At 40.0% G+C, this 27828-nt stretch overlaps 1 protein-coding gene across 3 annotated transcripts in view; it reads left to right on the top strand.

The window, feature by feature from the left end:
* The window catches only part of UPF2 (UPF2 regulator of nonsense mediated mRNA decay), a 123099-nt gene that overhangs the window by 29938 nt on the left and 65333 nt on the right, over window positions 1-27828 (top strand). For all 3 annotated transcript variants that reach the window (XM_016962633.4, XM_016962632.4, XM_507656.8), the window contains exons 5-8: window positions 8503-8700; window positions 11392-11541; window positions 13211-13314; window positions 15458-15543. In XM_016962633.4, coding sequence (XP_016818122.1) covers window positions 8503-8700; window positions 11392-11541; window positions 13211-13314; window positions 15458-15543 — 538 coding nt within the window. The remainder of the gene's footprint in view (window positions 1-8502; window positions 8701-11391; window positions 11542-13210; window positions 13315-15457; window positions 15544-27828) is intronic.

Genomic DNA, 27828 nt, shown 5'->3' with positions numbered 1-27828 from the left:
TATTTGTAAAATATCCTTCTATAATTAAAGAAAAATTTATATTTAATATCCTCAGTAAGAAATACCTATTGTATACTGTGAATGCATTTATTGTATTTATATATAGTGTACATAATTCTTACACTTTTTTTTTTGAGACAGAGTCTTGCTCTGTCGCTCAGGCTGGAGTGCAGTGGCACAATCTCGGCTCACTGCAGCCTCTGCCTCTTGGGCTCAAATGATTCTCCTGCGTCAGTCTCCCAAGTAGCTGGGACTGCAGGTGTGCACCACCATGTCTGGCTAATTAGAGGCAAGGTTTTACCATGTTTCTCAGGCTGGTCTCAAACTCCTTAGCTCAAGCAGTCCTCCTGCCTTGGCCTCCCAAAGTGCTGAGATTATAGGTGTGAGCCACTGCACCCAGGCTCCTATTCAATATCTCAAAGCTCATTCTCAAACTTTTTTTTTTTTTTTTTTTTGACGGAGTCTTGCTCTGTTGCCCAGGCTGGAGTGCAGTGGCGCGGTCTCTGCTCACTGCAAGCTCCGCCTCCCAGGTTCAGGCCATTCTTCTGCCTCAGCCTCCCGAATAGCTGGGACTACAGGCACCCACGACCACGCCCACCTAAGTTTTTGTGTTTTTAGTAGAGACGGGGTTTCACCATGTTAGCCAGGATGATCTCGATCTCCTGACCTCATGATTGAGAATTGGCTGTGGGCCGAGGTACACCTCGGCCTCCCAATGTGCTGAGATTACAGGCGTGAGCCACTGTGCCTGGCCAAAGTTTTTAAATGTTTTAAAAAAGTTTCATCATAGAATTTGTGTTTTGGTTGACCCTGGCTTGTTTCTCAGAACTTTCTCAGTGTATTTGTTAAGATATTTTAGAACCAAAATCTCTTTATAATATTTAGCATATGGCTGGGTGCGGTGGCTCACGCCTCTAATCCCAGCACTTTGGGAGGCCAGGGCAGGTGGATCATGAGGTCAGGAGTTCGAGACCAGCTTGGCCAACATGGTGAAACCGTGTCTCTACTAAAGATACAAAAGCTAGCTGGGCATGGTGGTGTGTGCCTGTAATCCCAGCTACTCAGGAGGCTGAGGCAGGAGAATCGCTTGAACCTGGGAGGCAGAGGTTACAGAGAACCAAGATCGCGCCATTGCACTCCAGCCTGGGCGAGACTCCATCTCAAAAAAAAAAAAATTTAGCATACTTGGGTATTGATTCAGTTGGTTTCTTTACCCCTTTTCTCTAATTGTCATACTGAAATTTAAGCTAATTTTTCTTTTCATTTTAAATGACTTTAAATTTATTATTATTATTATTATTTTTGAGACAGAGTTTCGCTCTTGTTGCCCAGGCTGGAGTGCAAAGGTGCGATCTCGGCTCACTGCAACTTCTGCCTCCCAGGTTCAAGCAATTCTCCTGCCTCAGCCTCCTGAGTAGCTGGGATTACAGGCATGTGCCACTACACCTGGCTAATTTTGTATTTTTAGTAGAGACAGGGTCTCTCCATGTTGGTCACGCTGGTCTCGAACTCCCAACCTCAGGTGATCTGTCCGTCTCAGCCTCCCAAAGTGCTGGGATTACAGGTGTGAGCCACTGCCCCCTGTCATGACTTTAAATGTATTTTTAGACATTTTCCAGAATTAATAGACCTTGAAAAAATTCTGTCATTGTTTTTATTTTTATTTTTGGAGACAGGCTGGAATGCGATGGTGCAGTCTCGGCTCACTGCAACCTCTGCATCCCAGGTTTAAGCAATTCTTGTGCCTCAGCCTCCCAAGCAATAACTGGGACTACAGATATGCGCCACCAAGCCCAGCTAATTTTTGCATTTTTAGTAGAGATGGGGTTTCACCATGTTGGTCAGGCTGGTCTCGAACTTTGAGCTCAAGTGATCTGCCTGCCTCACCCTCCCCAAGTGCTGGGATTACAGGCATGAGCCACTGTGCCCAGCCCTGTCATTGTTTTTAAAAAATCTTTTTGGCCCGGCATGATGGCTTATGCCTGTAATACCAGGGCTTTGGGAGGCCAAGGCAGGAGGATTGCTTGAGGTGAGTTTGAGACTAGCCTGGGTAACATAGCGAGACCCTGTCTCTACAAAAAATTTTAAAAAATAAAACAAATTTAGCCAGTCATGTGGCACAAGCCTGTAGTCCTAGCTACTTGGGAGGCTGAGGTGGGAAGATTGCATGAGCCCAGATGTTCAAGGTTACAGTTAGATAATGATCACACCAGGCACTCCAGCCTGGGTGATAGAGTGAGACTCTATCTCTTAAAAAAAATTTTTTTTTTGGACATAGAACTTAAGGGCAAGAGTTTTTTTTTCTTTCAGTACTTTAAAGATGTTACTCCTCTGTCTTCTAGCTTGCATTGTTCCATCAAGAATGCTCCTACCTTTCTGACCTTTGTTCTTATTTATATAATCTATATTTTTTTCTCTCATTGTTTTAAAATTTTTTCATTATCGCTGATTTTTCAAGCGTTAGTTATGGTGTAGCTTGGTGTGGTTTTCTTTGTTTCTTGTACTTCGGGTTCCTTGAACTTCTTGGATCTGTGGGTGTATAGTTATCATCAAATTAGGAAAATCTTGACCTTTATTTTTCAATTGTGTTTTCTCTTTCCTCCTTCGTCACCTCTCCTATAGGGACTCAATTACAAGTATTTTAGGTTGTTCAGTTGTCCCACAGTACATTGATGTCCTTTCCTTTTTGTTCTTCATTATTTTTTCCTGCCTTTCCTTTTGGATAGTTTCTGTTGTTATGTCTTCAAGTTCACTAATCTTTTCTTCTACAGTGTCTAATAACTTAATTCCATTTAGAGAAGTCGTTTTTTATATCTTTGTCTTGTCATATTTTCTTTGTATCTGACATGTTCAATCTTGTAGCTTGTTGAACATATGAAATACAGTTACAATAACTGTTTTAAAGTCCTTGTCTACAAATCTTGTCATCTGTGTGATTTCCGAGTTGGTTTCAATTGATTGCAGTTGCTTGACCTCCTTTGCATGTCTGGTCATTTTTCTACTTCTTTGGCTGCCCGCTTATGTTTTATTGGATGTATCCTGGATATTTTTGTATTCTTATAAATATCATTAAGCGTCATCCTGGGGTGCAGTTAAGTTACTTGGAAATAGTTTCATCTTTGAAAGGATGCTTTGTTAGGAGGTACCAGAGCAGCCTTTAATCTAAAGCTAGTTTTTCCTAATACTGAGGCAGTATCTTTCTGGACTTTTTCTGATGAAGTAGAGTCATAGAAGATTCTTCCAGTCAGCCTTGTGGGTATACAGACTATTCCTGGTCCCATGAGCCTCTCTGTGAGTCTTAATTCTTTTCAGTAGTTATTTTCCCAGTCTCACCTAGTTTCCTCACACATAGAGGCTGATCAGTACTCAGGTGAACATTTTGTTTCCTTATACATAGGAGCTGATCAGTACTCAGCTGAATGTTCAAGGAGACTCTGCAAATGTTTTGAAGTCTATCTTTGTGCTGGTTTCTCCTCTCTGGTACTGTGTCCTGGGAACTCTGCCTACCTTGGGTAGAGTATTACCAGACCCTCAGCTCTCATCCTCAACTCAGGGAGACTGCCTGGCTTCTCACTTACTTGGCCACAGCCTGGAAAAATCTCTTTATGAAGTAAGCTGGGGCAATTGTAGAGCTGAGTTTTTTGTCTGCTCCCTATCAGGGATTATTTTCCTATACCGCCTGATGTCCAGTGTTTGAAAATCATTGTTTTAATATTGTTTGCTTGAATCTTTAGTTATTTTGGGTCACTGATACAGTACTTCACCTTGTGCAGAAGAGGCTTACATTGTCCAGTGATCAGAATATCCTTTATTCTATAGCCACTTTTTCCAGTTAATCATGTCTTAGATTTTTTTCATTTTAATACATTAGTGCCATCTTATTATTTTTAATTGCTACATAGTAATATCCTTTTGTATGGTTGTTCTGTAATTTACTTGTCCTCTGTTGATTAACACTTAATATTTCTGGCTTTTAGCTATTATTGTCAGTGCTGTAACAAAATCTCTGAACCTGCTTCTTTCTGTATATATGCTAGTATTTACAGGATACATTTCTAGAAGTAGAATTCTTGGGTTAAAAGGATATATGCATTTTAAGTTTCAATATATGATGCCATATTTTCTATTAAAGAAATTTACAGCAACCCAAATGCCCATCAATAATAGACTAGATAGAGAAAATGTGGTACATATACACCATGGAATACTATGCAGCCATAAAAAAGAGTGAGTTCATGTCCTTTGCAGGGACATGGATGAAGCTGGAAGCCATCATTCTCAGCAAACTAACATAGGAAAAAAACCAAATACCACATGTTCTCACTCATAAGTGGGAGTTGAACAGTGAGAACACATGGACACAGGGAGGGGAACAACACACACTGGGGCCTGTTGGGAGGTTGCGGGTAAGGGGAGGGAGAGCATTAGGACAAATACCTAATGCATGCGGGACTTAAAACCTAGGTGACGGGTTGGTAAGTGCAGCAAACCACCATGGAACATGTATACCTATGTAACACACCTGCACATTCTGCACATGTATCTTGGAACTTAAAAAAAAAAAATTTACATGCCACTAAGTGTATGAGAATGAATGTTTCTTTTCTTTTTTTTTTTTTTGAGATGGTGTCTTGCTCTGTCACCCAGGCTGGAGTACAGTGGTGCGATCTAAGCTCACTGCAAGCTCCGCCTCCCGGGTTCAAGCGATTCTCCTGCCTCAGCCTCCTGAGCAGCTGGGACTATAGGCATGTGTCACCATGCCTGGCTAATTTTTTGTATTTTTAGTAGAGATAGGGTTTCACTATGTTAGCCAGGATGGTCTCAATCTCCTGACCTCGTGATCTGCCCACCTCGGCCTCCCCAGGTGCTAGGATTACAGGTATGAGCCACTGCGCCTGGCCCGAGAATGACTGTTTCTTTACACTCTTACCACATTGCAGTTCTTAATTTTTAAATTTGAAGTCAGGTTTTAGCATCTTTAAGTTTATTGGCTGTTTTATAAATGTATTATTTTCCCTGTGAAATTCCTATTTGAATCTTTTATACCCCCACCCCCTGTCCTTTTTCCCCTTGTATCTTTTTAAAAAATTGATTTATAAAAGCACTTGGGAGGCTGAGGTGAGTGGAGCACTTGAGGTCAGGAGTTCTAGACCAGCCTGGCCAACATGGTGAAACCCCATCCCTACAAAAAATACAAAAGTTAGCTGGGTATTGTGGAGTGCGCCTGTAATCCCAGCTACTTGGGAGACTGAAGTGAGACAATTGCTTGAACCCAGGAGGCAGAGGTTGCAGTGAGCTGAGATTGCACTCCAGCCTGGGTGACAGAGCGAGACTCCATATCAGAGAGAAAAAAAAAAGCACTTTGTATATTAAGGAAATTATTATTATTATTATTATTACTTTGAGACGGAGCCTTGCTCTGTTGCCCAGGCTGGAGTGCAGTGACGCGTTCACAGCTCACTGCAAGTTCTGCTCCCCAGGTTCACACCATTTTCCTGCCTCAGTCTCCTGAGTAGCTGGGACTACAGGTGCCTGCCACCACGGCCGGCTAATTTTTTGTATTTTTAGTAGAGACGGGGTTTCACTGTGTTGGCTAGGATGGTCTCGATCTCCTGACCTCGTTATCCACCTGCCTCAGCCTCCCAAAGTGTTGGGATTACAGGCGTGAGCCACTGTGCCCGGCCGACGGAAATTATATTTTTTATATGCGTTGCAACTATCACTCCTCTGTTTTTCTCTTGTCCTGTGCCTGTGATATTCCTATTTTTTATTACTTTTGATTTGGTAGTATTTTTACCTCTCAAAAGTTGAATTTCTTTTTTATGATTTACATTATTTTTTAGATACACAAAATATTTATGCATATTATAGATTAAAAAGTGAAAGTTTACTGTCAGATGCATTACATTCTCCAAGGTAACCACTCTTAACAGCTTGATAGTAATGTGTCCAGACTTTACTTTTTTCCAGAAAATATATATAATCAGATATCTCTAGCTTCATTAACTTAGGTGAGATATTTTGCATGATTTCCTTTATTGTTTCAATTATTATTTTTGAGAGCTTTCTGAGTCAGTTCTTGTAGATACATCTCATTCCTTTTAACACCTGATTAATATTACATAGTTGTCTTAGTCTTTTCAGGCTGCTGTAACAAAATACCCTAGACCGGGCAACTTATGAACAACAGAAACTTGTTCCTCTGTCTGGAGTCTGGGAAGTCTAAGATCAAGGTGCCAGCCAAGTTGGTGTCTGGCGAGGACTCTGCTTCATAGATGGGTGGGTGAGTGGGGCTGAAAGTTCTAAGCCTGTAATCACTCGGTCTTTCTGGTGACTGGCTCCATCGTAGAGACCATCCAGAGACTCCACCCTAAGTCACCTCATTAGCATCAGCTGAGGTAGGATCAAAAAGCTTGTTATGAATAACAAAATACATTCCTTTCACTCAGGAAATTCCAAGGGTTTTAGGAGGTCTGCCAGGAACCAAGGACAAACACCAAATATATTTATTATACTATGCTCTATATATTATGGATGTATTCTTTAAATATTGTCAATATTGTCTTCTAGTTTGTTTTTTGCTTTTGTTTGTACTTTTCATTAAACAGAAGTTGTAAATATGTCAGTGTTTTTCTTTTTGGTGTATGGGTTTAGTGTCCTAATAAGTCTGTGTTTAAATATATTTTCTGTAAGGAAAGTAAGGAGTTTCAAGGAGCCAGTGTTTTTTTTGTTTTTGGTGTTCTTATTTTCATAAATCACATTTAATGAATAATCTAACTTAGGGTTAATTTTAATTTACATAATCTATTTATAATTCTCATTTGGAGAGAAGTATGTGAGAGTAGATAAGTTCATGAATGGGCTCATAATCATAAAGTAGGAAGTTAATTACTTTCAGTGTTCTGAGTTGATGATCTATAGTTGTATGTACTGCATGTGTGTAAATAGGTACATACTTTCCATTCTCTAATAAGAGATCTGTATGCTTCATCTTTCTTCCTTTCTTTTCCAGTTATCAATTGACTGACATTTATGGCATAAAAGAAAATAAAGGCTGAGCGTGGTCACACATGCCTGTGATCCCAGCACTTTGAGAGGCTGAGGCAGGTGGATCCCCTGAACTTAGGAGTTTGAGACCAGCCTAGGCAACATAATGAAACCCCATCTCTACTAAAAATAGAAAAATTAGCTGGGCTTGATGACGCATGCCTGTAGTCCCAGCTACTCAGGAGGTTGAGGCAGGAGGATTGCATGAGCCCAGGGTTTCGAGGCTATAGTAAGCTATGATCATGTCACTGCACGCCAGCCTTGGCAGCAGAGTGAGACCCTGTCTCAATTCAAAAAAATAAATAATAAATAAACGCTGGGCGTGGTGGCTCACGCCTGTAATCCCAGCACTTTGGGAGGCTGAGGCAGGTGGATCACCTGAGGTCAGGAGTTTGAGACCAACCTGGCCAACATGGCGAAACCCCATCTCTACTAAAAATAACAAAAAATTAGCCAAATGTGGTGGCGGACGCCTGTAATCCCAGCTACTTGGGAGGCTGAGGCAGGAGAATTACTTGAAGCTGGGAGGTGGAGGTTGCAGTGAGCTGATGTCGCGCCATTGTACTCCAGCCTGGGTGACAGAGTAAAACTCTGTTTAAAAAAAATAAAATTTCAGGACCCTCTAAATTTATTATAGCAAGGGGGAAATTAAGCCTTGGAGACTGAATTACATAACCAGTATGTATCTTTCCCAAAAAAGACGACTTCTACTAATCAGATTCTTGTAACTGTGCATTAAACCTTATGTGGAAAGATGTTGAAATTACCTAAACTTTCTCTGTATAAACAATCTCAAACTTCTACCCTTTGGAACACTGACTTCTGTTCTTTGGAATCTCTGCTTCCTGGGAGGCTGTCCTCAAACTTTGCAATTGAATAAACTCTCTTTAAAACTAGATTCTGACCTTTTTGATTATTTTAGGTTGACAGTGGCAATCTACCATGTGCCAAGGATTATGCCAAAAGGAGGGATGCTTCTTAAGTAAAGGTTTATGGTCTGTTTTTGGAGATATAAATGGTATATAAGTATGATGTAAATAGTATAGAGGATTATGAGTTGCCAAAAAAAAAAAATACTCATGGGGGAGGTGGGACTTTAAACGGATGTCTTAGGAGTGGCCAGGCTTATATATTTTATTTTTTGATTTTAAGTTTCATGAAAGTAGACCTAATTTATCAAATGGCTACTTAATCTCATATTAATTGCTTAAAACAAATGTAAGAGAAAAAAATCTTTATGTTGTTCTCTAGTCTGTTTTATTTTAGGGCTTTATTTAAAACACAGTTTGTGATTTGGTGTTGAAAACGGTCACATGTGCTTGTTAATTGAAGAAGTTCCTGTCAGTTGAAACACTCAAGATTCAATAGATGTAAAACTGAAAAAATAACTTATGTCATGTTTATCATGCTATAACCTCAAGTTATGTTAATTACTTGTGATTTATTTTATTGTAGAACATGGGCCTGGAATTGATATATTCACACCTGGTAAACCTGGAGAATATGACTTGGAAGGTGGTATATGGGAAGATGAAGATGCTCGGAATTTTTATGAGAACCTCATTGATTTGAAGGCTTTTGTCCCAGCCATCTTGTTTAAAGACAATGAAAAAAGTTGTCAGAATAAAGAGTCCAACAAAGATGATACCAAAGGTAAATTCTAGAGAGAAAATATTTACATTAAGTGCTATAAGAATTAGCTTCAAAATAGTATTTGTAAAAAAAAAAAAAAATTGTAGTTACTAGTTTTGTAATATGAACATTGAGTCATTAGAGTAAATGAGTGACAGAATTATATGGAATGATGGAGCATTAAAGGATGATAATTGACATACTTTTAACAGTGCTGATACATTTAAGTTAATGTGAATTAATTGGAAAGTGTTTGTTTATAATGTCTTGTAGTGAATTCAAGTGAGGTCTTGGTAAGACGCACATTTCCCCCAGGTATCAGATTGTTAGGGCAGGTGTTAGCTCTATGATGCTCGTTACCTGTACTGCCCTTTCTAGGCTAGATAGAACCAACTCTTTGTGAAGAAGAGTGACTTTAGAGAAGTCAGAGCTTTTAGGTCGTTAATAGAGTGGGAGTTTCTGAATGCCGGTTACATTGTGTTTCTCAGGTTTGTCTTACATTTGCCGCTGCTATTCTAATCTAACTCCCATCCTCTCTCACCCGGGTTACTGTAATACCTCCTACTTGGTTGCCCTGTATTTGCTGTTTCCTTCTATGCATTCTTTTTTTTTTTTTTTGAGGCGGAGTTTTTGCTCTTGTCCAGGCTGGAGTGCAGTCATGTGGTCTCAGCTCACTGCAACCTACGCTTCCCAGGTGCAAGTGTTTCTCCTGCTTTAGCCTCCCAAGTAACTGGGATTACAGAAGTGTGCTGCCACTAAAAATTTGTATTTTTAGTAGAGACGGGGTTTCACCATGTTGGTCAGGCTGGTCTTGAACTCCTGACTTCAAGTGATCCACCTGCCTCAGCTTCCCAAAGTGCTGGGATTACAGGCGTGAGCCACTGCGCTCAGCCTATGCATTCCTAAACGTTAATTTTACTCTCCTGCCTACCTAATGTCCTTGAATAACTTTACATGTACTTGGAATATAATTTAAAATTGTTAACATTGTCTCTAGGACCCTGCATAGTTTCTCTCAGGTTTGCCATTACAACTCTATTACCCTTAATTTGCCATCCTTCTCAGTCTCTGAAATGGGCCCATCTTCTTGCCTTCCTGCCTTCCTGCATTGTTCTGTTTTCTGGTTGGAACCCTCTCCCACCATACCCTATTTGACTACCTTATGCATATTAGTTTAATTTCCTCAGATAAATTGTATGTTTTTTGAGAGCAAGGGTCACATTTTAAGATTTTTTCAGAATGTTTGACAGCTTAGCGTCATTCTGAACATGTAGCTGATTAGTAGATGTTTTAGTAGCCAGACATCAGGGGACATTGGGGAGTGAATGCATGCTCCATGTGGGCAGGAGTTTTTCTCTGCTGTACTCACAGGTATATTCCTGGTGCTTAGAACAATACCTAGCACATAGTAGGAATTCAATAAAAGTAGAATGAAAAGATGAATGAATGAGAAAGTAGTAGTCTGTTTTCATCTAGAGGTAGCAAAACTGATTCATACTAGTTAGAGTTTTCATCCTCCCAAATAAGATATGACATCAAGTATCAGTAAGACATTTCTGTGTTCAATGCAGAAATTAGGAGATTAGAGACTATAAGAGATGAAGCTGAGAAATACCATACTTTCAATTTAAGTATACATTCCTGAACTCAGGTTTTATTGGCTTTTGTTTTTTATTTACGAGAATTTTATTTGATTTGCGAAAACACAAAAGAAGGCTGGTATAGTGAACTTGGATTTACCTATCACTCAACTTCAGTTATTAATATTTTGTCAGTTTTATTCAGCTAAGGTTTGGTTTCTCTTTCTTTTTTATTCTTCCAATTTTGCCTTTTACCAGTTACTGGCCATTTTCCTTTGTTGTGTTTCATTTTTTGGTTTTCTCTAACCCTTCACATTGAAATGATAAGGATATTTTCCTAATTGGTCTTTCTACATCTACCCTTTTCTGACTTTCTAATTGATTTTATATATTGCTGCTAAGTTAATTTTCACATCAGATACCTTTTAAATGTTATCCCTTGCATAAAGGAGAAAGTCTCAACTCCTCATCTGGGAGTTTGAGACCCTTTTTAATGTGAGTCCACTGTAATCAGCCTTTTTTCCCCCTCATCTTTAGCATAGATAGATCCTCACGCCATGTAAGTCCTCATCCACACAATCTCTCTCCATCCAGTCATCCATCCATCTCTTCAGTTAACAAATGGTATACATAATCAGAGAAGATATAGCCTTCGTTCTCAATGAGCATAATGTATATATTTTTTTGAGACTTAGTTTCACCCTTTTTGCTCAGGCTCAAGTGCAGTGGTGCTCTCTCGGCTCACTGCATTCTCCACCTCCTGGGTTCAAGCAATTCTCCTGCCTTAGCCTCCTGAGTAGCTGGGATTACAGACATGTGCCACCATGCCCAGTTAATTTTTGTATTTTTAGTAGAGATGGGGTTTCACCATGTTGGTCAGGCTGGTCTCAAACTCCTGACCTCAGGTGATCCTCCCTCCTCGGCCTCCCAAAGTGCTGGGATTACAGGGGTGAGCCATCATGCCCAGCCGAGCATAATGTGTTTTATAAAATCTAAATATATTAACTTCAGTTGCCAGGTATACATGCAGCTTCTAAAAGAACCTGCAGATTTTGTGAGTCTTAATCTACTTTTGTGCAGCAGGATTTTCATATGACTTTGAATTTAGGTATACTTGTTTGTTTTTCAACAGAGGCAAAAGAATCTAAGGAGAATAAGGAGGTATCAAGTCCCGATGATTTGGAACTTGAGTTGGAGAATCTAGAAATTAATGATGACACCTTAGAATTAGAGGGTGGAGATGAAGCTGAAGATCTTACAAAGAAACTTCTTGATGAACAAGGTAAAGAACTAATTTACCAACTTTCATTTTTAATTGGTTTTTACACACAGAGCTCTTGCCTAAGAATATAGATCTTTTCTCCTTAATTCTGTGTTTTTTAATTCCTTGTTTTTCTGTTGTTTTCAGTCCATCACTGTTTTCAGAATTTGATTTATAACAGGACACTACATACCCAGTATTGTGTGTCTACAAACTTTAATGATCATCTAAATTTTAAATACCTTAGTTCTAAATAATTTTTTTTTTTTTTTTTTTTTTTTTTTGAGACTAAGTCTCACTCTTGTCCTCCAGGCTGGAATGCAATGGTACGATCTTGGCTCACTGCAACTTCTGCCTCCTGGGTTCAAGCAATTCTCCTGCCTCAGCCTCCCAAGTAGCTGGGATTACAGCTGCCTGCCACCATGCCCAGCTAATTTTTGTATTTTTAGTAGAGATGGGGTTTCACCATGTTGGCCAGACTTGTCTCGAACTCCTGACCTCAGGTGATCCGCCCGCCTTGGCTCCCAAACTGCTGGGATTACAGGCATGAGCCACCGCACCCGGCCCTAAATATCTTAAAATATACTTTTCTCGCTACCCCTTCTATGATAGAATAAAGATACTTACACTTTTCTGAGAACTTGATAGCATTCTCCTGATTGATTTAATTCTATGACATAATCTTTACAAACAACATAAATGTATTTGAAGGTTATTCTGAAATGATTACTAGGTGGGAATATGACTAGCTTATCAGTTCATCTGTTAATTTTGTCTGTCTTTATAATTGAGTTGTGTTTTGTATTCAGTAATACAAATATTACATTTATTCCCTAAATGCTTCCTATCGAGTTTTGAGTTGATTAGCTAGGATTCCTTTATTTATTTACTTTTTTGAGACAGGGTTTCACTCTTGCCCAGGCTGGAGTGCCATGGCATGATCATAATTGACTGCAGCCTCAAACTCCCGAGCTCAAGTCATCCTCCTGCATCAACCTCCAAGTAGCTGGGACTGTAGACGTGCACCACCACACCCAGCTTATTTTACTTTATTTTATTTTGTTTTATTTTATTTTATATTTTTTAGAGACAGGGTCTTGCTATGTTACCCAGACTGGTCTTGGACTCCTGGCCTCAAGTGATCCCCCTGCCTCAGCCTCCCAAGGCCCTGGCATTATAGGCATGAGCCATCACACCTGGCCAAGATTCTTTATTAGAAGGATGCCTTCTGTCAATATTGCTTTTCTCTCTGTTGGCTTTACCCTATCTTACTGCAGATTCTTTCTCTATGTAAACCAGCCACCCTCCTTAGAATTACATGAAATAGGGAGGCTTAGTTCTTCAAAGGCAAGAATTGGGAGTGCTGTTAATGGAAGAACATGGGGGAAGGGATGCTGGGCAGACACAAATAACATTTACCATAACACTGCATGCTTTTTCTGACCAAGTTTTTGTGCCTAATGCAAAAAGTTTGACTTTTATAGTTGATACCTGAAGGACTGTAGTGAATTGATGTTATGATTCTAGAGTTACCTAAACTTTCTAGGATAATATTCTAAAAAATGACTAATGTTTTCCTGGGCACAAAAATTGGTCTAGATTATCTATTTTCCAAATAATTCATCATTGGATGTTTTTATTCTGTGTTCTCTTTTTTTTTTAACCTATTTAAAAACTAATTTTACATTAGAACAAGAAGATGAGGAAGCCAGCACTGGATCTCATCTCAAGCTCATAGTAGATGCTTTCCTACAGCAGTTACCCAACTGTGTCAACCGAGATCTGATAGACAAGGTATTGGTATCTCTGTGTAACTTTATTCAAGCACATGGACCTTGTAGGAGTCCTCTGATAAGGAATGTCTATGGTTTTTAGACTATTTGAGCTAAAAAGTCCACCATTTCTTCAAATAAAGTCTTAGAAGGAAATTCAGCGTAAGCAGACAAAATTGGATGTAATTCATAGATGCTCTGTTTGGGTATAGAATTGGCTGTAGCATCCTGTCCTGTTCATACATGGATCCCATAGTTTGGAAAATATTGTTTTAGATCAAAGGTGCTAAAAGTATGGTTTCTGGATTTTTAATGGCTTTGAGGCACTTCCTGGGGTTCTGTGAGGTCAAAAATTCTTTTGATGATAATACTAAGTTTTTTTTTCTTGTGTGTGTTTTTTTTTTTTTTTTTTTTTGAGATGGAGTCTCACTCTTTCGCCTAGAGTGCAGTGGTGTGATCCTGGCTCACTGCAACCTCCACCTCCCAGGTTCAAGCAATTCTCCTGCCTCAGCCTCTCGAGTAGCTGGGATTACAGGCACGCGCCATCATGCCGGCTAATTTTTTTGTATTTTTAGTAGAGACATGGTTTCATCATATTGGCTGGGCTGGTCTCGAACTCCTGACCTTGTGATCCGCCTGCCTTGGCCTCCCGAAGTGCTCGGATTACAGGCATGAGCCACCATACCCGGCCGATGTTTTTTTTTCTTTTTTATTGTTTTGACATTTGCAAAAGTGATGGTGGGTAGAGCTACTAGCATTTTATCATGATTCAAGGTAGTGGTACCAAATTATACTAGCATTATATTTTCACCATGCATTTGCAATTAAAAAAACAGTGCCACTGTCACTTAAGAGTCTCCTTGTTGAGTCCATACAAATGAGTTTTTTTTTTTTTTTTTGAGTGGAGTCTTGCTCTGTAGCCCAGTCTGGAGTGCAGTGGCACGGTCTTGGCTCACTGCAACCTTTGTCTCCCAGATTCAAGCGATTCTCCTGCCTCAGCCTCCTGAGTAGCTGGGACTACAGGCGTGCACCACCACGCCCAGCTAATTTTTTTATTTTTTATTTTTTTGAGACGGAGTCTTGCTCTGTTGCCCAGGCTGGAGTGCAGTGGCATGTTCTCGGCTCACTGCAAGCTCCGCCTCCCGGGTTCACGCCATTCTCCTGCCTCAGCCTCCCGAGTAGCTGGGACTACAGGTGCCCGCCACCATGCCCGGCTAATTTTTTATATTTTTAGTAGAGATGGGGTTTCACTGTGTTGGCCAGGCTGGTCTTGAACTCCTGACCTCACGTGATCCACCCACCTCGGCCTCCCAGAGTGCTAGAATTATAGGTGTGAGCCACCGTGCCCAGCCAAGGAGCAATTTTTATTATGTTTCAACCTTAACTATACATGCCTATAGTCTCAGCTGCTTGGCCGGGAGCTGAGGCAGGAGGATCCCTGGAGCCTGGCAGAGCAAGTCTGCAGTGAGCCATGATTGTGCCACTGCACCCCAGCCTGGGTGACAGAGTGAGACCTTGTCTCAGAAAAAAGTCTGTCCAGGTGGTAATGGTCATCTAGATAAATTCCCTGTTTTATGAAATTTTAGGCAGGGGATTGAAGACAGTTGAGTTTCTTTTGGAAGAATTCTCCTCTGTCAGTTAAGGCATCTTGGAGAGAGAGAGAGAGCGCCATTTCCTGCACTTGTGAAGAGAAACAAGGGATGGTCAGAGAGACCTTCACTGAGGCCGCTTATCAGGCTTTCCAGTTTTCTTAGTTCAAATGAAGTAGTCAGCATCCAAAGAGCCATATTTTGGGGTATTGCTTTCTAAACCCTAACATTACCAAATCTGACTGTCGACACTAAACTTTTTTAGTGAATGTGGGGGCACAATTCTTCTTCTTCCATCTTCTTGGGTGTAATTTGTGCCTGTCTCTTTCTCTTTGCTCATTCACCTTTACTGCTTTTTGGTTATCCTTATTAGCATTGGTAATTTTCTTGGCTCTTGGTAACTATTCTTGCTACTTTTGAGCTCTATCAGAAAAGTTTCCTGATACTAACAATACTAGTTTCTTAAAACCATTTTGAAATGTTTAAGAACAAATAAAAATATCATAGTAGGCAGGATTTCTGTTCTCCGTAACTAATTAGAGGTTTTTAAAGAAAAAGTTTACTTTTTCCCAATAGGCAGCAATGGATTTTTGCATGAACATGAACACAAAAGCAAACAGGAAGAAGTTGGTACGGGCACTCTTCATAGTTCCTAGACAAAGGTAAGTGTTATGAAAGAGAAATTTATTAGTGTTTTTACTCTGTAGTGCTGGCTGTAAGATCAAAATTCTTACCTCTTGAAAAATATTGCTTTTGATTTTATTCACTCTGTAGGTCATTAGCATTATTAGCATATTTTTTAGAACTTGTTTCCCATTAATTTTTGTTCATTGCTTGTTAGCTCTAATGGGAATATTTCTTCTGATATCTAATTATTTTAAAATAAAATGTTTAAGAGTAGCTTAAGAAGAAGAAGAATTGCTAGAAGCAATTGTTTTGCATTTTTGCCTCTGAGGAAAAAGTAATAAATGGAACATAATTTTTTTGGAGAGTTTTTATTTTGTGCAAAGATGAGGGTAATGTAATATATTTAGTTCTCAGATTTATGTTTAAATGAAAAATTTCAAGTTATTTAGGTAATTATGATAGTTAAGAGGTATGATAGCCTGCCTAGAGACTCATTGGATAGAACTGGAAATCATATTAATGATTATGTTGCTAGTAATTGAAGACACACATTCAGTTGCATAATGCTTTTAGAGAATTCTGATGCATTATATTACATTAAATTAAAATTTCTACTTCACCTGAACATTTCAGGACCACTCATAGACTGTTGACCTTAGAATCCTGGAGGAGATCTGTTTCTGTTTATTCAACAATAAATAATTAAATAATTTTGTTAACTATTAAGATGATTGCATATGACATAGCTCAGACAGATACTCTCCCCAAAAGATAAGGATTCTGAGGGATTTCAATGAAGGTTTCTTGAGCAGAATTTTAATGTGGTTCATTCATTGATGGAGGCCCATGATCTCTTGAAAATGGTAAGATTTCTCAGTGAAACCAAATCACTACTTGCCTTTTTTCTTTCATGTTAGTTTTTTAATCTCCTGCTAGCATTATTCATTTTAGTGGGACAAGGGAGAGGGAATGTGTTAATGTGGTGAGTAGGTAATTAAGAATTATGTAATTGAAGAAGTCATATGGATGAATATTTTTATAACGTAAAATTACATACTTCAGGCCAGGCGCGGTGGCTCAGGCCTGTAATCCCAGCACCTTGGGAGGCTGAGGCAGGTGGATCACCTGAGGTCAGGAGTTTGAGACCAGCCTGACCAACATGGTGAAACTCCGTCTCTACTAAAATACAAAATTAGCTGGGTGTGGTGGCGCATGCCCGTACTCAGCTTCTCATGAGGCCATGGCAGGAGAACCGGTTGAACTCAGGAGGCGGAGGTTGCAGTGAGCCAAGATCATGCTATTGCACTCCAGCCTGGGCAACAGAGCGAGATTCCATCTCAAAAAAAAAGGTTGAATGAAGTGACAGTTTATCATAAGTATTAAAAAAAGATGCAAGTATTCTAGAGCCATGAGAAATAGATCTCATAGTCTTATATACTTGCAGTATATAAATACAATTAAGTATATTATAATCAGCCTGATAATCAGGAAAGATTGTTATATTATTCTAAAATGTACTCATTCATTAAATAATTCGTTACGGGTCTGCTGTGTACTGTGATCCATGCTGGAGATACAGTACAGGGGTGAACAAGATCATCTTAGTTCTTGCATTCATACAGCTTACACTTTGGAGAGGAAGACAGAGGAGTAATTCTAAGTGCCATTGTCAAGAAGAAGCGCAGCATGCTTTGAAGCATAGAGCCAAGTGGAACTGACTGAGTCTGAGGAGTCAGAGAAGACTGCCTGGAACAAGGGTCATTTAATCTGAGGCCTGAGAAGAATGGACTAGCTAAGGGATGGGTGGGGATTGGGAATGTAGGGAGAGCATTGCTGACAGAGGCAACAGTATGTGCAGGGAGTCAGAGACAGGAAAGTTCATGGCATCAAACTCCTGGTAAAACCTCTTTTTTTTTGATACAGAGTCTCACTTGTCGCCCAGGCTGGAGTGCAGTGGTGCGATCTCAGCTCACTGCAACTTCCGACTCCAGGATTCAAGCGATTCCCCTCCCTCAGCCTCCCGAGTAGCTGGGACTATGGGCTCCCGCCACCATGCCCGGCTAATTTTTATATTTTTAGTAGAGATGGGGTTTCACCCTGTTGGCCAGGCTGATCTTGAGCTCCTGACTTCGTGATCCGCCTGCCTCAGCCTCCCAAAGTGCTGGGATTAGATGTGTGAGCCACCGCGCCAGCCAAAACTCTTTTTTAAATTCTTTGACATTGTCCTCTAGACTGTAAACTGCAGGAAGGAGGCCATGTTTACTGCTTTATACCCAGCACATAGCACAATGCCTGTCATGTGAAAGGTGATAAAATTAGGTAACAAGATATGTAATGCCCTTTCTTAGCTAGCTGGTTTTCAACTTCTTCAGTCTCAATTCTAGCCATTCTTCCTCCTGCAGAATCTTGATCCGTAATGGTTTCTCGAATACTGTTTGCTCTCTCTACTCCCATACCTTTGCCACTGCTTTCTGCTTTTATCTGGGATGTCCTTTATTTTTCCACTGGAAATCTTTGACTCACCTTTAAGTGTTTAACAAGAGCTATCCTCTATGAACAGCCTTCCTTTTTTCCCTTGTGTAGATAGAGGTTTTCTTTATAGCACTTCATGTCTTCTTACGAAGAATTAGGCACATCATATTCCGATTGTTGGTTTGCTTCCTGTCTCTCTGCCAGACTTGAAACTATCACTCTTTTTTTTTTTTTTTTTTTTTGAGATGGAGTCTCACTCTGTTGCCCAGGCTGGAGTGCAGTGGCACGATCTCGGCTCACTGCAAGCTCTGCCTCCCAGGATCACGCCATTCTCCTGCCTCAGCCTTCCAAGTAGCTGGGACTACAGGCGCCTGCCACCACGCCCGGCTAATTTTTTGTATTTTTAGTAGAGATGGGGTTTTATTGTGTTAGCCAGGATGGTTTCGATCTCCTGACTTCGTGATCCGCCCGCCTCGGCCTCCCAAAGTGCTGGGATTACAGGCGGAAACTATCACTCTTTAGGAAAGAGGACTCGATCTTTTCATTTTGTGCATCTCCAACACCAAGTATAGTGTTTGGCATATAGTCCAAGCTTAAAATATTTGATGAATTAATCTTGGTCATATGCAGTTTTAAATAATAAATTATAAGGCTCTATAGCTCAAAATCCAGAAGTAGAAAACATTATATGATGAAAAGTATCCTTCTTATCCTTGCCTTCCCATCTACCCAATTTCCACTCCTTTCAGTAGGAAATCAGTATCTTGATGCTTGTGTATTCTCCCAAAGATTCTTTTGCGTATACAAGAAAATAGAATTATAGATTCTTATTTCCTGTTTTTAACAGTGGGCAGCTGATACATATCTTTTCATCTCAGGACATAAAGATTTCCTTTGTTCGTTATTTTAAAGCTGCAGTGTTTCTTTTGATGAATGTACTATATTTAACTGTTACAGACAGTGCCATATTTGAATCTGTACTTCCTCTTTTCTCCTCGTGATTATGTTAGCTAGTGGTTTACCTAGTTTTTTTCTACTAAAAAAACTCAGCTTTTAGATTTATTATTTATTCTCTTTAATGATTTTCTTACTGTTATTTTTGGCTTTGTTCTTTATTAATTTCTTCTTTTGGGTTTCTTCCATTTATTTTGTTTCTTTTCTGGCACTTCATATATGAGTTGTCCATTGAGCATAGTTTAAGCCATGTCTCTTGGTTCTTTTTTTTTAGAGACAGGGTCCTGCTCTGTTGCCTAGGCTTGAGTGCAGTGGTGAGATTACAGCTCACTGCAGCCTCAACCTCCCAGGCTCTAGCAATCCTTTCACGTTAGCCTCGCAAGTATGCCGGCCTCAACCTCCCAGCCTCTAGCAATCCTTTCACATTAGCCTCGCAAGTAGCCGGGACCACAGGCATGAACCACCATGTCTGGCTAATTTTTACATTAATTAATTTTTTTTTTTTGGTAGGGTCGAGGTCTTGTTATATTGACCAGGCTAGTCTTGAACTCCTGGGCTCAAGCAGCTCCTCCTGCTTTGGCTTCCGAAAGTGCAGGGATTACAGGCATGAGCCGCTGTGCCCAGCCATCTGTTAGTTCTGACATGTGGTAATTTTAGTTTTATTTCCTTTGTGACCCAAGGAATTTCAAAATTTCCAGGTAGAGGGGCTTTTTTTTTGTTTTGTAGCTTTGTCAATAATTTATATTTTTATTGCATTTTGATTAGAGAAAATACTGTCTGGTTTTTTTTTGGAATTTTTGAAGTTTACTTTGTCTCTAATTATATAGTCAGTAAATGTATTGATCAGGTTTACATGATTAAATAATGATTCAGATCTATTTTCTTACATTTTTGGCCTCTTGCCCAGAGGTCATGGCCTGAGAGGTGGATTAAAGGTGTGACTCCCGATGTGTTGCATTTCTCCTAATAGCTACTATGATTCCAGCTTTCTGTATATTACTGTTGTGTTATTTGTTGTATAGATAAAACTTAATTGTGAATTACATACATCTTTTATCATTATAAAGTGTTCTTCTTGGTCTTATTTAATGCCTTTTGGCCTGAATTCCAACTCATCTGATATTAATGATTATGATTGCTGCCTTTTTTTTTTTTTTTTTTTTTTTTGAGGTGGAGTCTCACTCTGTCACCCAAGCTGGAGTGCAGTGGTGTGATCTCTGCTCACTGCAACCTCCACCTCCTGGGTCCAAGCGATTCTCCCATCTAAGCCTCACATATAACTGGGATTTCACGCGTGTACCACCACGCGCGGGTAATTTTTTGTAGTTTTAGTAGAAACGGGGTTTCACCATATTAACCAGGCTGGTCTTGAACTCCTGACCGCAAGTGATTCACTCGCCTTGGCCTCCCAAAGTGCTGGGATTACAAGTGTGAGCCACCTGCGCCTGACTGCTGCTTTCTTTTTATTTGCGTTTGGTATACATGTGCCTTTTATTTGGTATACCTGTGCCCTTTATTTTATATTCCATCTTTCAGAATCATTTTATTTTAGTTGAGTCTCTTTTATGTACAATTGAATTGAATTTTACTCTCAGACATATTCTGAAAGTATGTTTCTTTTAATGAAAGTAATTTAGGCTATTTATGATTGGCTTGAGTTCTGTAATATTTTCCTTTTTGGTTTAATTCCTAAAAGTCTTTCATTATGTGGTCTTTTATATTTTTTAATTTAGTGTGCACGCATGAGTGTATGTTTCTTGGTTTTAGGAAGGTTTGCATTATTATTTTAGTACTTTATGATTGTAAGTTTGCTTAGCGATTATTTATTTAGACAGTCTCTGTTGTTTTCTACCATGAGCAGTGGTAAGATTAGTTTGTGGTGTCTTCTTTTCTTACTGTCTTTAGTCACTCATCTGATATTAGCTAATAATGTTTTCTTCCTTAATATTTTCCTTTTTACTCTTAAATGTACTTATTCTTGTATTTGAGTGATATTTAACTTTCAGCATTACAAGTAGGCAAGCAGCACACCTGACTTCCTGTCTGCTTTTCCATCCCCCCTCACTTATTTTTATATTGATGACATATCCTGGTAGGGAATAAAACATTTATATTAAAATTTCTTGCTCTAATGTCCTTATTTGCTGAAGTTCATTTTCATTTCTTTTTTTTGAGACTGAGTTTTGCTCTATTGCCCATGCTGGAGTGCAGTGGCGCGATCTTGGCTCACTGCAACCTCTGCCTCCAGTTCAAGCGATTCTTCTGCCTCAGGCTCCTGAGTAGCTGGGATTACAGGCGCCCGCCACCACGCCCAGCTAATTTTTGTATTTTTAGTAGAGACAGGGTTTCATCATGTTGGCCAGGCTGGTCTTGAACCCTGGACCTCAGGTGATCCGCCCACCTTAGCCTCCCAAGGTGCTGGGATTGTGGGTGTGAGCCACCGCGCCTGGCCTGAAGTTCATTTTCTAATAGTTTTCTCAAAAAGTGTTCTTGGGGAAAAATGTGCCTTGAATTTCTCTATGTTCAGAATTGGGGCTATGTTACTTGAATGGCTGCTTGACTGGTTATAGTGGAGAATCCACAGCTCATACCTTTTAACCCTAAATATCATGTAGGTGTCACTCAATAGTCATTTGGCATTTGCCATTACTGTGTTGAAATCTAGGCGAGCTGGCCTTTTTTTTTTCCTCTCTTAAAATCAACTTGGTCATTTAAATGGCTGCCCAAATAATTTTTTCTCTAATTAATCAAGTAAATCCAATAACTTTCCTAGGATAAATAGTTCTTGGTGTTGATCATTCTGGGTCCTTCTTCATGCCCTTTCCATTTTCATATTGAAAAATTCAGGGAATTTTTAAAATTTATTTATTTCCTCAAATATATTTAAATACTAGTTCTGTTATCTTGTTTTGGCTTTCTTTTTTAGGTACCCCAATGATGCATATGTTGACTGTGCTGTGGTTGTTTTCTGGAGATTTTATTCTTACCAATCACTGTTTTCAGTGTTGTCTTTTTCTTACTCAGCATTCTGCAAAGTCTTTTCCCTCTACTACTCTTTTTCTCATTTCTTCTTTTAGTTCATTCAGTTCTTTAAAAAATGCATGGAAAACTGGCCAGAATTTTCATATATTTCATGGCAGTATGTTTCTGGAGAATTTTGTTTGGTAGGTTTTGAGGAATTTATTCTTTTCATTCTTATTTTTTTAATTTAAAAAAATTGACAGTACCTTTGCATTGATGCTGTACTTACCCTCTTTTTATTACGTATCATGAGTTAGATTTGCTCAGCTTTGTTATTAACAGGTTTCCTTTTTTTTTTTTTTTGAGATGGAGTCTTGCTCTGTCGCCCAAGCGCTAGAGTGCAGTGGCCTGATCTTGGCTCACTGCAAGCTCCGCCTCCTGGGTTCACACCATTCTCCTGCCTCAGCCTACCAAGTAGCTGACACTACAGGTGCCCGCCACCACGCCCAGCTAATATTTTGTATTTTTAGTAGAGACAGGGTTTCCACCATGTTAGCCAGGATGGTCTCGATCTCCTGACCTAGTGATCTGCCAGCCTCGGCCTCCCGAAGTGCTGAGATTACAGGCGTGAGCCACTGGGCCTGGTCAACAGGTTTCCTTTTTTTTTTTTTTTTTTTTTGAGACAGAGTCTTGCTCTGTCACCCAGGCTGGAGTGCAGTGGCATGATCTCGGCTCACTGCAAGCTCCGCTTCCCAGGTTCACGCTATTCTCCTGCCTCAGCCTCCTGAGTAGCTGGGACTACAGGCACCTGCCACCACGCCCGGCTAATTTTTTGTATTTTTGGTTTAGATGGGGTTTCACCGTGTTAGCTAGGATGGTCTCGATCGCCTGACCTCGTGATCCACCCGGCCTCCTAACCCTTTTTAAGGACATATTTTTGCTATCGTTTCTGATGTTGGTTGCTTTGGGGGCTATTTCCCTGTTCTGCATGGGCATTGCATTTCCTCATGGAGCTTTTGCTTAGTCTTTGCCCTGCCTTTCCAGATGCTAAGCATTTGTTGTATGTCAGGAATATGGGTTTATCATTGAAAGGTAAAACTTGAGGATAAGTGGTCAAACTATAGAGAAACAATATGTGTTTATCATTGAAAGAAGCATGTTGATTGCATATTTGAAGATCTGCCCTGTTTGGGCCAGCTTTCCCTTTTCTTTTCATTTGCGTATCCTGCTGTAATTTACCTTGAAGCAAATCTGGACAGATTGGGTGGCTTCAGCCAGACTTTTTTTTCGAAGTTCATGTTTTCTTACATTAATATCATTCTAGCTTCCTATAACTGAAAAACTATTTTCAGCTTTATTGGTGTGGGCCATTACTTTTCCTGAGAAAATGGATAAGCCAGGATAGGTTAGGGATGTTGGAGGAACAACAAACCTCTGAAATCTGAGGTTCTCGAAGTCCTCTGGGTTTGGTGGGCTCCCTAGACTACCCTTTCAGGAGGTGACTCAAGGATCCAGACCACTTTCATCTACGTCACTAGCATGGCTTCTAGGTGGCCGTGGCATGGGAGACAAGCGTGTGAACTCAGCTTAGTCCTAGATACTTTGGACAAGAAGTGCCATGTCATTTTTATTCTTAGCTCATTGTCTAGGACAACAAGAGCATTTAGAAAATGTAGGGAAGCATGTGAAGCATTGGGGTAACATTGTGTCCCTTGCTACGGAAATACTCACAGGGATTTGTTTTCAGTCAGTAGACTTGTGTTAATATTTCTCTAGTAAGTTACCTTGTTGAAAACAATAAAAGAAATACTCATGGTTTGGCTGGTAGAGGACAGTCTTTTGAAGGATGTAATTTATACATAGCTTTGACTGTTACTCTTTACATTTCTATTCATTTATTTTTTAAGAGACAAGGTCTTGCTATGTTGCCCAGGCTGCTCTTGAACTCCTGGCCTCAAGCAATCCTCCTGCTTCTGTCTCCTGAGTAGCTAGGATTACAGGCATGTGCCACCATGCCTGGCACATTTTCATATTTTATATAGATTTTAATCAATTGAGCTATAATTTGTTCAAGTAGATTTCTAATTTTTATACATTTCTCATGTTAATAGTACTCTGTGTAGTCTTTTCAGGTTTAAATTAAACTTTCTCAATCTTTTTAAAGTTCATTACTGTGGGATTTGGAAAGCCAAGGCCTCTGTTTACAGATCTGTAAAATGAGGTAATAGGGAGGGACTTGGACCAGGTTGACATTTCCTGGTTGGCTGTATATTTTTATTGATCAGAAAAGCCTTTCATTTTGAAGGTATTATTTTGTCCTTCACTTCCAGGTGCATTTCTACCCTACCTGCAGGATTTGGCTTATCCCTGAGGGGGACGGCTTGATCCCTAGGGAGCCTGGAGTAGAAAGATAGTAATCAAGTGCCAGTCAATTCTCTGTCATCCCATTTCTGATTCTTCCAGACCCCATATATTCACACAGCTTTCTCTATCCTTTGAGTGACAGTGATGACTGATAGCCCTCAAGCGGGGAGATAAGGGGAGTAAAGAGAGTTGAGTGTAGAGTAAGCAGGCAGTGAAGTGGTATTGGAGGTAGCAAGTTACTTTGAGTCTTTGGAACACTTGGGGCAGGCTGGAACACTTTGGGAGAGGGGGCAAGGAAATACTATCACCTTTTGGCATCCTGGCCTTGTCCTGCACCCATACTCACCCAGCCTGTTTGAGACTCCTTCAGTCAGATTCTCGTCTTCCTCTCTGGCATGCTCCTTCCTCCCTCCTGTAATCCCAACACTTTTGGAGACCAAGGCAGGAGGATGGCCTAAAGCCAGGAGTCTGAGACTGGCCTAGACAACATAGTGAGACCCCATCCTCTACAAAAAATAAGCCAGGCATAGTGGCATGTGCCTGTAGTTCCATCTACTTGGGAGGCTAAGGTGGGAGGATCAGTTGAGCCCAGGAATTTGAAGTTCGTGCACTCTGGTCTCACCACTGCACTCCAGCCTGGGTGACAGTGAGACTCTGTCTCTAAGAAAATTACAAAAATTACAAAAATAAACACAGCATAACAACTATTTATATAGCATTTACATTGTGTTAGGCATTATAAGTAATTTGGTATCTTTTGGGTGGGGGTAGTAGTTCCTGGAACCAGTCCCTCATGGATACCTAGGGACAACGTCCCTAATGACATATGACGTTGAGCATCTTTTCATGTGCTTAGTGGCCATTTGCATTATCTTCTTTGGAGAAGTATCTATTCACACCCTTTGCCCCTGTAAAATTGTATTTGTCTTTTTATGAATGAGTTCTAAGAGTTATTTATATATTCTAGGCACACATCTCTTATCAGATACATAATTTGGAAGTATTTTCTCCCATCCTCTGAGTTGTCTTTTCACTTGCTTGGTAGTATAATTTGCAGCACAGTTTTTAAAGTTTGATGTAGTTCATCTTTACAGTTCTTAAAGGTTTGATCTGAAGCAGTGTTTTAACTTTCGGTTGCATTCTTCCTTCATTAAATAAATAATGATGAAAAAAATCTCAAAACACTATCATTATATCCTTCAGCCTTTTTTTTTTTTTTTTTTTTTTTTTTTTTTTTTTTTTTGAGGCAGAGTCTTGCTCTATCGCCCAGGCTGGAGTGCAGTGGTGTGATCTCAGCTCACTGCAACCTCTGTCTCCCGGGCTTAAGTGATTCTCCCGCCTCAGCCTCCCAAGTAGCTGGGACTACAGGCATGCACCACCACTCCTGGCTAATTTTTATATATTTTTTTAGTAGAGACGGGGTTTCATGATGTTGGCCAGGCTGGTCATGAACTCCTGACCTCAAATGATCCACCCGCCTAGGCCTCCCAAAGTGCTGGGATTACAGGCAGGAGCCTCCGTGCCCAGCCTCTCTTAGCCTATTAATTTGGACTCCACTGAGATGTAGAAATCCCCTTAGATATTTGCATTTTATTTTATAGGTAATTATAACATAGCTATACACACAACTGATTGAGATTTCACATTAAGTGTTTATATCTTTTTTTGTCTTCAACTTTTAAAGTTTAAGTTCAAGGGTCCATGTGCAGGTTGTGCAGGTTTGTTGCATAGGTAAACATGTACCGTGGTGGTTTGCTGCGCAGATCATCTCATCACCTAGGTGTTAAACCCAGCCTCCACTAACTCTTCTTCCTGAGGTGTTTATATCTAAAGTATACATATGTGTCCATCACTCAGATCAAGATATATGACATTCCCAGCACCTCAGAAGGCCCCTCACCTAAGCCAATATTTAAGTTTAAAGTCAATCAATATCAGGGAAAGTACGTAAGAATCTCTTCTTTCCTTATGTTTAAAGTATAGATGCACTTGGTATTGTTTTAGCCAAGTGTTGGCTCTTCGGATTCATGTAAACAGAATACTCTTCAGAGGTGAAGTGCTGCCCTTGATTCTTGAACAGCTTTTCCCTATCTAGCTTTTAGGAGAGTTGGCTGGACTTTTTGTAAGAGATTTTCTGATTGGACCTCCTCCTTCACTCAATTTGGAACTGAGAGAGAATGTTTTCGTGAAATCTGTTAGTATGTTGCACCACCTGGTGGCGCTGTTGTGTTGGAAACAGCAGCATTGTGGAAAAGTCAACAGGGCATTTGGTTGTCGATTTCAGAGTAAATGACCCCAGTCTTTTGCTTATTATATTTCATTTTTTAGGAATCATCTTCTGCTTTAGTGTTTCCTATGAAATCCTTTATATTCTTTAATTGCACCGTAACAGCGTTCTTTCACATTCATTTTTTTCCAGGCATTTTTGAGCACAGAGATAAAATTAAATAGCTTTCAACAGTCAAATTCTTCAGATTTTAAAGAGAAAAAGAGAGCTAGACATTTCTTTTAGAAAGCCAATTGATTAGGAGATGAAAACCCATAAGAATTTCTTCTTTCCCTCTCAATAACAAAAGTGTTTCTATGTTTCTGCTCTTGTTGTTTCTGCTTGCTTGTAGTTAGTGACTGTTTACTGACTTGATAATCATTAACTGCTAGTAGGATACTTAAATGTGTGATTCAGGAGACCTTAAAAACATAAACAAGATTTTATTATTTAAGGGAAAATAGCATTCTTTTAAAGTGATTCATTGTTCATTGTTGGTAAACGTAATTGTCACCATCTTATAAGATTATAGAATTCCGTTTTCAAAGGAAGGATCTAGGCCGGGCGCGGTGGTTCACGCCTGTAATCCCAGCACTTTGGGAGGCTGAGGCGGGCGGATCACAAGGTCAGGAGATCGAGACCATCCTGGCTATCACGGTGAAACCCCGTCTCTACTATAAATACAAAAAATTAGCCTGTAGTCCCAGCTACTCGGGAGGCTGAGGCAGGAGAATGGCGTGAACCCGGGAGGCGGAGCTTACAGTGAGTGGGGATCGTGCCACTGCGCTCCAGCCTGGGCGACACAGCGAGACTCCGTCTTACAAAAAAAAAAAAAAAAGGAAGGATCTAATTATTTTTCGGTTGCTTTTCAACACTCAAATTAGATGAAATACCCATCTGGCTTAAATTTTAGCACAAGTTTGCAGTTGATGAAAATATTTTATTTTGTGTTATTAATAACTTTAATGTGACTGATGTGACTTTAATGTGACTGATGTGACATTTTGCACTCCATCCCATTTTTGAGCTTGTGTGCCCTTTGGAAGACAGAACACGAAGAAAGCATTCTTTTTTTTTTTTTTTTTTTTTTTTTTTTTTGGAGACGGACTCTTGCTGTGTCGCCCAGGCTGGAGTGCAGTGGCGCAAGCTCCGCCTCCCGGGTTCACGCCATTCTCCTGCCTCAGCCTCCCGAGTAGCTGGGACTACGGGCGCCCTCCACCACGCCCAGCTAATTTTTTGTATTTTTAGTAGAGACGGGGTTTCACCGTATTAGCCAGGATGGTCTCCATCTCCTGACCTCGTG

The sequence above is a fragment of the Pan troglodytes genome, chromosome 8 (assembly GCF_028858775.2).
Source record: "Pan troglodytes isolate AG18354 chromosome 8, NHGRI_mPanTro3-v2.0_pri, whole genome shotgun sequence".
Classification (NCBI taxonomy): Eukaryota; Metazoa; Chordata; class Mammalia; order Primates; family Hominidae; genus Pan; species Pan troglodytes.
Note: the sequence above shows the minus strand (reverse complement) of the source record. Positions and strands in the feature narration are given on the sequence as shown.